This window comes from Sorex araneus, chromosome 6, assembly GCF_027595985.1.
Source record: "Sorex araneus isolate mSorAra2 chromosome 6, mSorAra2.pri, whole genome shotgun sequence".
Lineage (NCBI taxonomy): Eukaryota > Metazoa > Chordata > Mammalia > Eulipotyphla > Soricidae > Sorex > Sorex araneus.
In genome coordinates this window covers 71,271,603-71,284,377 of record NC_073307.1, presented here as the reverse complement: position 1 = coordinate 71,284,377, position 12,775 = coordinate 71,271,603, and the positions used below count along the sequence as shown (strand labels likewise).

The 12,775-nt window shown below is 35.4% G+C and overlaps 1 protein-coding gene across 7 annotated transcripts in view; it reads left to right on the top strand.

The window, feature by feature from the left end:
• The window catches only part of CNTN1 (contactin 1), a 336,636-nt gene that overhangs the window by 162,110 nt on the left and 161,751 nt on the right, over nucleotides 1-12,775 (top strand). For all 7 annotated transcript variants that reach the window (XR_008630792.1, XM_055143917.1, XM_055143916.1 and 4 more), the window contains 3 exons: nucleotides 3,419-3,551; nucleotides 9,364-9,536; nucleotides 11,049-11,144. Coding sequence is in view for 6 of the 7 variants with exons in the window: in XM_055143917.1 (XP_054999892.1) it covers nucleotides 3,419-3,551; nucleotides 9,364-9,536; nucleotides 11,049-11,144 (402 nt within the window). In the remaining variant the exon portion in view is untranslated. The remainder of the gene's footprint in view (nucleotides 1-3,418; nucleotides 3,552-9,363; nucleotides 9,537-11,048; nucleotides 11,145-12,775) is intronic.

Here is a 12,775-nt window from a genome sequence, read left to right as displayed (position 1 = left end):
TTGTTCCTGGTTCCTACTTAGAGATTTTTCATATTGGTGATTGGGTTCATATGCAGTAACAAAGATCAAATTAGGCTACTATATCTCTGGCCCTTTTATTTAATTTCGTAGATAAAAATTTTATTGTTCCCTTTAAGAACAGAATAAAATGAAGTATGCATAAATATCAGTAAATATTAATTCATATAATATTTGAATATTTCTTGATATTGAGGAAAAACAGCAGGCACTAATATTCAATTTTATAGTTAGCTTTAGTTAAATTTTCCCAAAAGTTTTTATTCTTTTTATATCTCATTTGTGAGATTGCCTATAAAAGTGTACTCTCATTCATTACTAGTACAGGAAATTTCATTATTTCCAATGAAAGTTATGTTGATTGTATTTGTTTTCTATAAAAATTAAGCTTATTATTACTTTTAGTAGGGGATATTCCCAGGGATTCTTGGCATGTCACTGTGGGAATTCACTTGAGATTTCTTCATGGCACAAATTAATTTTATTTTTAATATAAGTGACAAAGATAAAGAAATTATTTAAATTCTAGATTTTTAAGTGCTGTTCAAATTTTTCTCAAGAGCTTATACCTTAAAATCAAAAGTCACAATCAAATAAATATTTAATACTGTGAATTTATTAAAATATGCAAATATACCACCTAATTTCACCTTGAGACATGTGTACTTACATGCATATATCTTTGCTCTGTTTGGGATTTTAAAATTCTTTAATCAAGCAATTTATAATGAGTATCACATCTCAGCACAGTGGGTAGGGTGTTGGCAGCCGACCCGGGTTCGATTACTCTGCCCCTCTCAGAGAGTCCAGCATGCTACTGAGAGTATCTAGCCCTCAGGGCAGAGCCTGCCTAGCAAGCTCCCCGTGGCATATTCAATATGCCAAAAACAGTAACAAGTCTCACGATGGAGACGTTACTGGTGCCTGCTAGAACAAATTGGTGAGCAACAGGATGACAGTGATCACATCTTTTACTTCAAAATGACAAAATGGCAATTTCATGAACATTGATAAAATTTTAAATTCATTTAAGAATTCAGAATTATTGCAAACCTAAATGGTGTTTTTATTTTACCTCTTATTTTCTACCCCTTATTTCTCTTAAAGTTTTATTAATTTGAATTCTCTTTTATTGCTACTGAGGCAACATGGTTTACAATAGTTTGTTAATGTTTATTCTTTTGGTGTATAAAGTTCCCACACTTCAACCACCACCAATCTACATATAGTGATAGTTTTATTTCTTTGACAACTTAAATAATTTTGATTTCAATCTTATAGATTTGCTGTGGCTAGGAATCTACTCTTATGTTGAATAATGGTAGTGAGTATTGATCTCCTTGCTTTATCTTGGAGGAAAGGCTTTTAGTTTTTCCACTCAGTACGGCAGGTTTATCATATATGAGCTGATTACGTACACATGTGTCCTTTAATCTCATTTTGGTGAGTTTTTTGTTTTTACCATACATGGAAACTGAATTTCAGGAGAAACTTTCTCTGTATATGTTTACATGAAAATATTTTTTCTTTTGTTTGTGGGTCACACCTAGAGAATTCAAGGACGACTACTGTCGTGTTATTTGGGGGAACAGTGGGAGTGCAGGTTCAAGCTCAGGCTTCTATTTGCTAAACATTTGCGTTATTGCCCCAACTCCATAATATTCTTAACTCCCCATTTCCATTATTATGTGCTTTTTTATCTTTCTTTTTGTTGATGTGGTAACATAAACAATAATTTGTATATATTAAACTGTTCTTGCATCCCTGAAATAAATCTCACTTAATGATAGAATATGACTCATTCATGCATTGTTGAATCTCATTTACTAAGGTTTTGTTTAGTATCTTTATGTCTGTGATCATCAGGAATAATGGCCTGTAATTTTCATTTTTTAATAATGTCAGCTAGACTCATTAATCTGGGCTTTTGGTTTTGGGAAGGGAGAGATTTTTGAATATGCATTCAATTGCATTTTTTTTAAATGTAGGAGAACTGCTATTTGTTCAGCCATTAATTAAGCTGATTGATTTGGCATGAACTCCACATCACATTTAAATTTTTTTAATTGAATATCTGTGAGATAGACCAATACAAAGCTGTTCATAATTGGGTTTCAGTCATACAATGATCTAGCACCCATCCCTCCACCTGTGTACATTTCCCACTTCCAATGTCCCCTATGTCCCCTGTTTCCCTAACACCCTCCACCCCCCACCCCAACCTGCCTCTATGGGAGGCACTTTCCATTTTGTTCTCTCTCTCTCTCTCTCTCTCTCTCTCTCTCTCTCTCTCTCACTCGCTCGCTCGCTCGCTCACTTGCTCTCTCTTCTTTTCCTTTTGTGCATTATGGTTTTCAATACAGGTGCTAAGAGGTCATGGCGTTTGTTCAGGGCATTCGGTATTTTTATCAGGACAGTAAAGGTTGGAGTAGCTTTTCAATTGGGTGGTCGCTTTGGGGTGTGGATGTGACTTCCGAGGCTTCTGGAAGTACAGGTTAGTCGGGGGGGGGGGAAGTGGCTCATCCCGATCCCAAGAAAGCCTGATGCCAGGAATCCATCCCAACTCAGGCACATGGTAACTATGTGCCTTAATTGTTCTATTTCCTGGCCTCATCTTTTCATAGTTTCTTTATATATAAAGTTAAACTGACTATTGCTATTAGCTTTCCTTATTATGAGTTTTGCTAGGCTGTATGAATAGATTGTTCACGGCCTCAATTTTTTTAATTTCCGGAAACCGTACTTCCCTCAATGATATTTTTAATGGTTTTTTGACCATGTTATAAGATCCCCTATTCATGTTATTTGTCGACTAATTCTTTGAGCTATTGCTTATTACTGATGGTGATAAATATACAGAAAACAATTAAAACTGACTAAGCAAAAGATTAGCTTTCTCAGGAAAAATCTAAAATTCATCCTTTTTCTTATTAAAAAAATCATTAAGAATCAGAGAGATAGTAAGTTTTCAAGGATCTGGAATTGATTTCTCACACTTCATAAAGAATCACAGAAAAAGTGATACTATGTAGAGAATTAAAACAACATAGTATGGATTAACTGAAACAGATGAAGGACATAACTAGATAAATTATAAAGTGCCTTAATAGGGCTAGAATAATTAAGTGGTGATTATAAAAAATGCATGGAAAGTCTCAGAGTTGTGGAAATAAAACTTGTTTGAGGATTTTCAAATGGTTAAGCATGGTAACACAAGATGCTTTAAGAGACATGATGCAAAACAACCATTTTGAATAGAGAACTTAATGATTTTCTCAAAATGAGGCAGGTAAATACTGTTAATGGAAATGGAGAGTATAATTTATGATTTTTAAATGTATCCAAAATTTCTTTCACTTTAAAAATGGTATAACATAAAATAATATTTCTTTTCTTATAGTTTCTGAGGAAGACAAAGGATTTGGACCAATATTTGAGGAGCAGCCTATCAATACCATTTATCCAGAGGAGTCACCGGAAGGAAAGGTTTCATTAAATTGTAGGGCACGAGCCAGCCCTTTCCCAGTTTACAAGTAATGTACCTCACTGCTCTATTTAAAATGGATTACCAGAGGTTGGGAGAAGGTTCAAAGAGATTCAGTGCATGTTTTGCATGAAGGAGTCCCATGCTTTATTCCCAGAACCATATGGTTGCCTGAGCACCAATAGGTGTCACCCAAAAAGCTAACAAAATCAAAAATAGAATGATCTATCAGACTAAAAATTACAGATAGCGCTATGAAATTTTGCTGACAAGGAATAATATAAAATTTCTTATTAGTCTGAGGACATCATAAAAATATGAATATGCATTATTAAAATCAATTACTTCATATGCAAATAAATAGTAATTTTTCAATATGCAAATAATTTATTTTTATTGAACAGGTAATGCCAATTTAACTTTGATTATGTCAATGCATTTGGCATTGTTCACTTAAAACTTGATGTACAGAGGAATCAAAAAAATTGTTCAGGGTACATGTCTCTCACCTTGCATATGATCCATCCCTGGTCTTTCCTTGTACTGCATATGGTCTCCCAGAAACTCCAGAAGTGTTCCTTGAGCACAGAACCAGGAGTAATTCCTGAGTATAGCTGAATATGATGTGGCAGTGCTTTAGGCAGAGTGAGGTATGGTGCCAGGATTAAACCTGGACTGGCAGCCTGCAAAGCAGATTTCTTTCTTGCTATATGTTCTCCAGCCCATTACACACATTTATTCAATGTTTGTACCTATTTAGCCATCTTCATAAATATCTCTTTTCTGATTGGGGCGGGGTGCCTGTACCTTGGCTTTTTCTGTTTTAAAAAGTTCAGAAAAGTATACCAACATTTCTGGTCTGATGCAAATTGTAAGATTAAAAGGCATCAACGGCCTTGACCCAGAGACACAGTAGTGAACCCTAGAGGGCAGCAGCTTGCTGGAGAGCTCTCTGGGCCTCACAGTGAGCCAGTTCCCTGGGCACCTCAGGTGGAGTGCGTGTGCTCGCTACAACCAATCCAGAGGGAAGCCTGGTGGCCACAAGCTTCCAGAAGAAGAACCCAGGTACATGGGTTCAAGGACTAAGACTCCAGGCCCCATGGAGGCAGCGGAGATGGGCTGTCCCTTTCCATCTCCCCACCCACTTGGGATCCTGGCTGTCACACCCAGGTACTGGCACTGGGCGCCATCTCGGCACATCAATGGCCTTGATGCAGAGCCTCCCAAGTGAGTCTCAACATGGATTAGCTCCCTTCATAGATGTCTCTGGACTCCAACCATTTACAAGTTTAGAATTCCAGGACCTCTAATGATATTCATAATAAGCAATAGAAAATAAATTATCTAGCATCTGCCTCTGGCAGGCAGGCTTGAATGGTGGTGGGGAAATTCGAAATAACGGTGGTGGGAAGGTGTAATGGTGGTGGGATTGGAGTTGAAATGCTGAATGTAATCAATTCATGTGAACAACCTTATGAAAATAAATTTTTTTAAAAAGTTTAACAAAAGTCCAATGGATTTGAATTTCAGTTGGGAAATTGTTCCATGAAGATAAAGGAAGTGATTGATTGCTGGAAAACTTGGGGCTTTCCTGCTCTGATCTCACCTGCCTAAATTGAATGTTGTCATTCAACAGAGCTGATTTTAATAGTAGATTTTTGTTTTGGAAAGAAAATATCTTTCCATCATTTAAAGAAGTTATCAGAAAGATTATCCTTTCTCCTCATTTAATGATTACTGAATTCATTTTCTCTTGTCTTTGGCCATATTTTAAAAATGATCCTTAAAATAATATGAATTTAAATACAAAATACCACTCTTTAGAAAAATTTTATTTTCATAAAGCTTTTTGGATGTTTTTGGCTATATCCAGCAGCACTCAAGAGCTACATCCAGTAGCATTAAACCTGCATTTGTAGTGCTCCTGGCCTGTGTTCAGAATTGGCCCCTTTCAGTCCTCAGGGGACTGCATGTGGTGTCTGGGGTTTGAACCAGGATCATGGTCACCACAACCACATGTAAGAAACATGCTTTGCCTTTGGTACTACCTCTCTGGTTCAAAATATTTTTATTGTTTAATTTCATGCACAGAAGTTCAAATTATTTTATGAAGTTAACAAATATTAAAAAAACATTTCATGGGATATGTTATACGTAATGGTAATTTAGTACATGGTAATGGTCAAAGGCTGGTATAATGGAGATTAATTCAAGCTCATACTTTTAAAATTTTCTTCTTCTTGTTGTTGGTGTTATTGTTTTTCCTTCTTCTTCTTCCTCTTCCTTCTCTTCTTCCTTCTTTCTTCTCCTCCTCCTTCTCTTCCTTCTCCTCCTCCTTCTCCTTCTCTTACTACTCCTTCTCTATCTCCTTCTCCTTCTCTTCATCCTTATTCCCTCCTCCTCCTCCTTCATCCTCCCTGCCCCTAGTTGCTCCTCCTCCTCCTCTTCCTCCACCTTCTCCTCTTTCTTTCCTTCTTTCCTTCTTCTTTCCCCTCTCCATCACTGGTACTGAGGAATTACTCTGCCTCAGAGCTCAGGGATCATTTCTGGTGGGTTCAAGGCACAATATGGATGCTGGGAATAGAACCCAGGTCTATCATGCAAGACAATTGCTGTGCTATCTCTCCAGCCTTAAGCTCATGATTTTATGAGAGAGGAAGATGAGTCCTAAATAATTGAGTATTTAGGACTCAGAAAATCTCATTTTGTACTTAAACAAGTTTTATGCTATTCAAAAGATGTGATTTTTTCCACCACTAGGATCCATGTACATATGTTGATAGCATCTCCAAAGCAATTTCAATGTTTATTCAGTGATACTTTGTCCTTGGCATTCATGCACAAAATATTTGCAAGTCATTGTCTAGGTTAGAAGATTAACAACCAAGGCAAAGAGGTTCTCAGATAGTTCTATAACATGTGCCACTCTTTTGTTACTCCCCCCCAACACCACCATCTGTCAGAAAGTAAGAAGCAAAATCTACATCGCAAAGTTTATACATATTTATTGACAACACCTTATTTACTGTTCTTTGCTAGTTCTTGGTTACCACCATTTTGATTTCTTAATTCTTTGTGTTTTACATTCTTAGAGGAAACTATTAAAGTGAATCACGTGTTGAAAACATTTGGCGGGGGGCGGGGGTTCTGCTAGGGGTAGGAGGTTTGGCCCTTCCAGCCCTGCTAGGACCTATTCCTAGCTCTATGCTCTAGGGTGACTCCTGGTGGTGCCAGGGATTTGAACCCGGGTGGGTGAGATCCAAGCCAATGCCTTAACCCTTCTAATGTCTCCCCAGCTCCTCATATGGAATATTCTTACCAATTTCTTTTAAAGCAAAGCTCTGTTTGGTAAATACATTGCCAGTTCCTTCCAATGAGTACTAAAAATTTTAAGGGATAGTGTGGCCTGACACATCATTTATGATCTGTAGATGAGATGCTTGGTTTTTACAGTGTGTGGTGAGCATTTGATATGCACCCTCCCCTCCCCCCCCCCGTGAAGCTTATGATGGAGCTTGTCTGGTGAAAAAGAACACATTCTGTTTTCAAAATTTACTTAATGTTCAGAGTAGTACATGATAACTTTGGTAATCATGCAATTTCTCATTCCTAGAATATTATATGCATAACATGTTCTAAGGTATGTGCAATTCATGACAATATTGGTCTCCTAGGTGGCTCATCAAATAGTATCAATTGAAGAAGTGGGGAGCCAAGAAGGAAGTAACCTTAGTAGAGTACTATCACCATACAGTTCATTCCCTCATTTCCCCAAAGGGATTTGGATGGGAAAAGTATGCCACAAGCACTGCACAACATTGATGCTATTGTCCCACCATTACTGCAAGACTATTGTCAAGCTAAACCAAGGTCCATTTGATCTTCACAGTGCTGAACTGAATCCCCTTTATCAGAGATCATGAGTTCTGTAGGGACCCAGAGTCTCAGACTGAGTGAGGGATTGCTCTTTATAGGAAACGGAAACCCAGCCCTGACCTCTGCTCAAATTTCCAAGAATCACTGTTTACTCCTGCAGAAAACAATTTCAGAAGACAAATAGTAAAGAAAAATAGTTTTGTTTAGGTAATATCAGTAGATAGAGAAAAATTAAAGTGAAAGAGAGAGAAAGAGAGAGAAAAGAAAAGAGAAACAGGTTAATAAGAGAACAAAACTTATACAGATACAGAAAGACATCTTTCCATAGAACCAAAGAAAAAATCGGATCCACAGAGACAAAATTAAGTCAATAAAAAAATTACTTTTAGTCAACATACTGGGAAGAAATCCATAGCAGTTGGAATTGCCCAAACCTATTACCTTGTTATACACTGAGAAACTTGATATTGCCTGAGAAACTTGATATTGTCAAGCAGAAATTATGTTGCTATCAATCAGTAGTAGGGAGAGGGAGCATTTACTTTTTGGGTTGAAATTTGGTAGGTTTTCAAATGCAAAAGCACATTTCCTTATGATTTAAAATATTCTCTTACATTGTATGAATAAAAATAAAATATTTTCTCACTGTATCATTGTCATCGGGTTGTTCATCGATTTACTCGAGTGGGCACCAGTCACATCTCTATTCTTCCCGGCCCTGAGACTTTAGCAGCCTATCCTTACTCGTCTTTCCCAACGATTAGAAGCTCTTTCAGGGTCAGATGAATGAGACCTATCATTACTGTTTTGGGCATATCGAATACGCCATGGGTAGTTTGCCAGGCTCTGCCCATGCAGGCGGGATACTCTCGGTAGCTTGCCAGGATCTCCGATATATATATATGTATATATATATATATACATATATATATATATAACTCTCTATGATTTGTTGCCTACTGTCTGAACTCCATCAAATATGGTGTGGTAATTATGGAAAATGGATAGGAAGTGTCTTATTTATATATATAAAATTTTTTATACATTTTTATGTACATTTTACAATTTAAGAAAAAAAATAGCTGTGTAGGTCTTTACAATTGTTTCTATTGCAATCAATAAAACAATTAAAATTCAGCCAGAATACTAGACTAAGTGTACAAAATAAATTAGAAAGCATTCTGAGAAAAGAAATATGTTATAGCATTTTTTCTATATTTTCTCAGTTGACTTAATGAAAGATAATCTGAAATTATCAAATATTTTTGTCCTAGTTATTTTAAAGGAGGCAATGAGTAACTAGGTTACCTACCACTATTTCTAAATGCAATCTTATAATCATTTCACAATACATCTATATTACTGTTTATGATCAGTTTATTTTTACCACAATTCCCAAAATTACATATTAATATGATATTGCATATTAATAGTTTGGTCATAAAATCACCAGTTAATATTTTCAAATTGTATGACCTATCTATTGCGGTTGAAATATATTGTTCGGAGAATATAACCCTGACTTAATTTAATTTTGTAGAAAATTACTTTGATATTTTGCACCAGATATTCATATTTTATACTTTATTTCTGCTAAGGGTGATACCTTAATAATTTATATAATATATTTGTATTTTTATTAATCCAGCCAGTACATAGGTGTTATCAATTATAACATACTCATATCTGTTTAGAACCCGTTTCAGGTAGCAAAATCAATGAAACATTTGTCTTTTAAAATACTTTATTTTAAAAATAAGAAAAATTTTCATATATTTAAACATTTATATTATGTTCTTGTAATAAATTATAAACCATGAGCTCAGAAACACAGGTTATAGAATATAAATAAATTATCTAAGTCATTTAATAAATTATTTGACTTCATATGGAGCTATATACACATTATTTTAGAATTCTGATAACCAGATAAACTGATTGTAGGTCTCAATTTTTGATGTGCCATTTATTTGTTTTTCCTATAGATGGAGAATGAATAATGGAGATGTTGATCTGACAAGTGATCGGTACAGTATGGTAGGAGGAAACCTTGTTATCAACAACCCTGACAAACAGAAAGATGCTGGAATATACTACTGTTTAGCATCAAATAGCTACGGGATGGTTAGAAGCACCGAGGCAACCCTGAGCTTTGGATGTGAGTGAGAAAACTAAAAATAGTGATTGTAGTTTGGTGGGGGGAAAATGATGCTTCATAACTTTCAGTGTTATGAAAGTTCAAGACAAAAAGAATCATGAAAAATCATTTATTTTAAATTTAAACTTTTCTCCTTTTGGGGTAACAATGAAAAATATTTTGATAAACACTGTGGAAAGTAGAATTGGTACTGAAATAAATTGTACATTTGAGAGGAATTGAACTCAGGTATGTGACTTTAAATATCAAAATTTAATTATGTTACAACTATATAATAGGATTAAAATGTAGTCTTTAGAGAATCTGTCTGGGTAATGATTACTAGGAAGAGTAAACCAGGAAAAAGAGCAATAAGATTAACTTGATGTATCAACTGGTTATTATTTATAATTTTTATTTAAAATATTATAATTACATTAATTTATTTATAACAGTATTGACATCTTATGGTCTTGTTTTACACAGTTACCTCACCTCACCATCACCAAAGTACTCAAGATTTCTCATTAATGCCCCTGTGAGAGACTGAGAATTTAAGTGATAAACACAAACCTTGAAATATAATTGGCAGATTTCACTGCACAACAGGAAATAAGACTATCTCTAAAAACAAATCAAGACAAATGTCAAACATTCTCTAATTTTGTGGTTGGGATGAGAAAAAAAAATTCAATAATAGGAAGAACAATTTTTTTACATGTAGAATTATAACGGTGTTATTAACATCAATGTAAGCTAGGTATTTGAGAATAGGTATGGCGTTCAAGTAGTGCATCAAGACTATAGTAAATTTGGAGAGTTTTATTCAGATAGTAATTTTTAATAGTGACTTTTTTGTGGTATACATTATACTAAGAAAAACAAAACTGATCAAAGGTAAAAATAGGAAGTAAGACAGAACTAAAACAGTAAAATATGCAGAAATAAATACAGTATTAAAACTGTCACCGTCATTGTCATCCCATTGCTCATCGATTTGCTTGAGTGGGCACCAGTAACGTCTCCAAAGTGAGACTTGTTGTAACTGTTTTTTTGCATATCGAATACGCCACGGGTAGCTTGCCAGGTTCTGCTATGTGGGCGAGATACTCTCGGTAGCTTGCCGGGCTCTCTGAGAGGAGTGGAGGAATTGAACCTGGGTCGGCCTTGTGTAAGGCAAATGCCCTACAGGCTGGGCTATCCAAACTCCGAAAAATGTGAGTTCCAGCATTCAGGAAACAAAAAGAAAATTAAAACTAAAGAAAGCACAGAATTTGAAGAGAAACAAAAGATTGGTAGCTTTCATGTTCCTCAATTTCCTGCTATTTATCTTTATGTTTTCTTGACATTGGAGTCCTTCCTCTGGAATAGAAATGCTTCAAATACTTAAGTGTTTGAAATGAGCCCAGCTTTCCCAAACCAACTGAGAAGTATTATATCCAAGATGAACTAGTAGCAGAAAGATTAGTTTTAGTGAATCTCTATTTATTGACCAGAGAATGAATGTGTTTTCCTTCTTGCTTTCATAATTAGATCTTGATCCCTTCCCACCTGAGGAGCGTCCTGAGGTCAAAGTAAAAGAAGGAAAAGGGATGGTACTTCTTTGTGATCCTCCATACCATTTCCCAGGTAAATTTAGTTTCTCTGTGACTATAAACATTGATGGAATAAAATGGCCAAGCTGTTATTTTCTTAATAACAACGGTATATTTATAACAAATATTTACAATTATATACTCAGTAGTTACATAACATTATTTACTAATGCTTATGATACTTTTTCCTTATCATTTAGAGCACTTAGTCATAATTCAAAACTATGTTTAAAAATGATTTACGATTTTGTTTATAAATAAGTTATATGTTGTATTATGTCCTCATAAAAATTCCTAGATGGGGCTAGAGCAATAGCACAGCGGGTAGGGCGTTTGCCTTGCACGCAGCCGACCTGGGTTCGATTCCCAGAATCCCATATGATCCTCTGAGCACCACCAGGGGTAATTCCTGAGTGCATCGCCGGGTGTGATCCAAAAAGAAAAAAAAAAAAAAAAGATCTAGGGGAAAAATTACTGTTTACTTTAAACTTTTGTACATGGTGATAGGTGGAGGTCTAAGCCCATTTTTTTTGCATGTAGCTGTACAGTTTTGCCAGCACAATTTGTTAAACATGCTTTCCTTCTCAGCACCATTTTTAAATATTTAGCTGACTATATATGTGAGGGTTAATCCTTGGGTATTCTATTCAGACCATTGATCAGAGGTTCTATTCTTATTCCAGAATCATGCTGCTTTGATTATTATGCCTTTATATTATTATATTATAGTTTCAAGTAAGTAATGAGATACCTCCCTCCACCCCCCAAGTTAAAATTATTAATGGTTTCTGGCTATTCAGGGTTTTTGTGATTCCATACAAATTTTATTATGAACTACTCTAAATCCTTAAAATTTCTGTCTGAATTTGGATAGGGATTGTATTGAATACATATAGTAGTTTAGGAAAGATGGTCATTTCTGATAACATTGATTCTTCCAATCCAAGAGCATGAAATATTTTTCCATTTCCAAAGTCTTTTTTTTTCTTAAATGTTTTGAAATTTTTACGATATAGAGCTCCCACTTCTTTTATTAAGTTGATTCCTAAGTCCTTGGTATTCTTGGACTCTGTTTTGAATGGGATAGATTCTTTGATCTCTTTGTCTTCTGATTCATTATTTGTATGTAAGAATATGTAAAAATGTGACTGATTTTTGTGTATTGATTTTGTAGCCAGCCACTTTGCTGTATTGGTTTATTGTTTCTAGAAGTTTTATTTTTGTGGACTCTTTCAGTCTTCTGTATATAATATTATGTCATCAGCAAATATATTTAATTTTTTCTTTCCCAATTTTAACCCCCTGTGATTTCCTTTTCTTTCTTGATTACTGTTGCTAGGACATCTAGTACATTGTTTAGTAGCATGGTAGCACTATCATCCTGTTCATTGATTTGCTCGAGCAGGCACATTACGTCTCCATTGTGAGACTTGTTGTTATTGTGTTTGGCATATCGAATATGCCATGGGTAGCTTGCCACGCTCTGCCGTGCGGGCAGATACTCTCCGTAGCTTGCCAGGCTCTCTGAGAGGGGTAGAAGAATCAAACCTGGATCATCTGCGTGCAAGGCAAATACCCTACCCACTGTGCTATTGCTCACATTTTTTGTTTGTTCAAAGTCATTTTATTCTAAGATTGATGAGGGAAGAAAAGTCTCTCCTGATA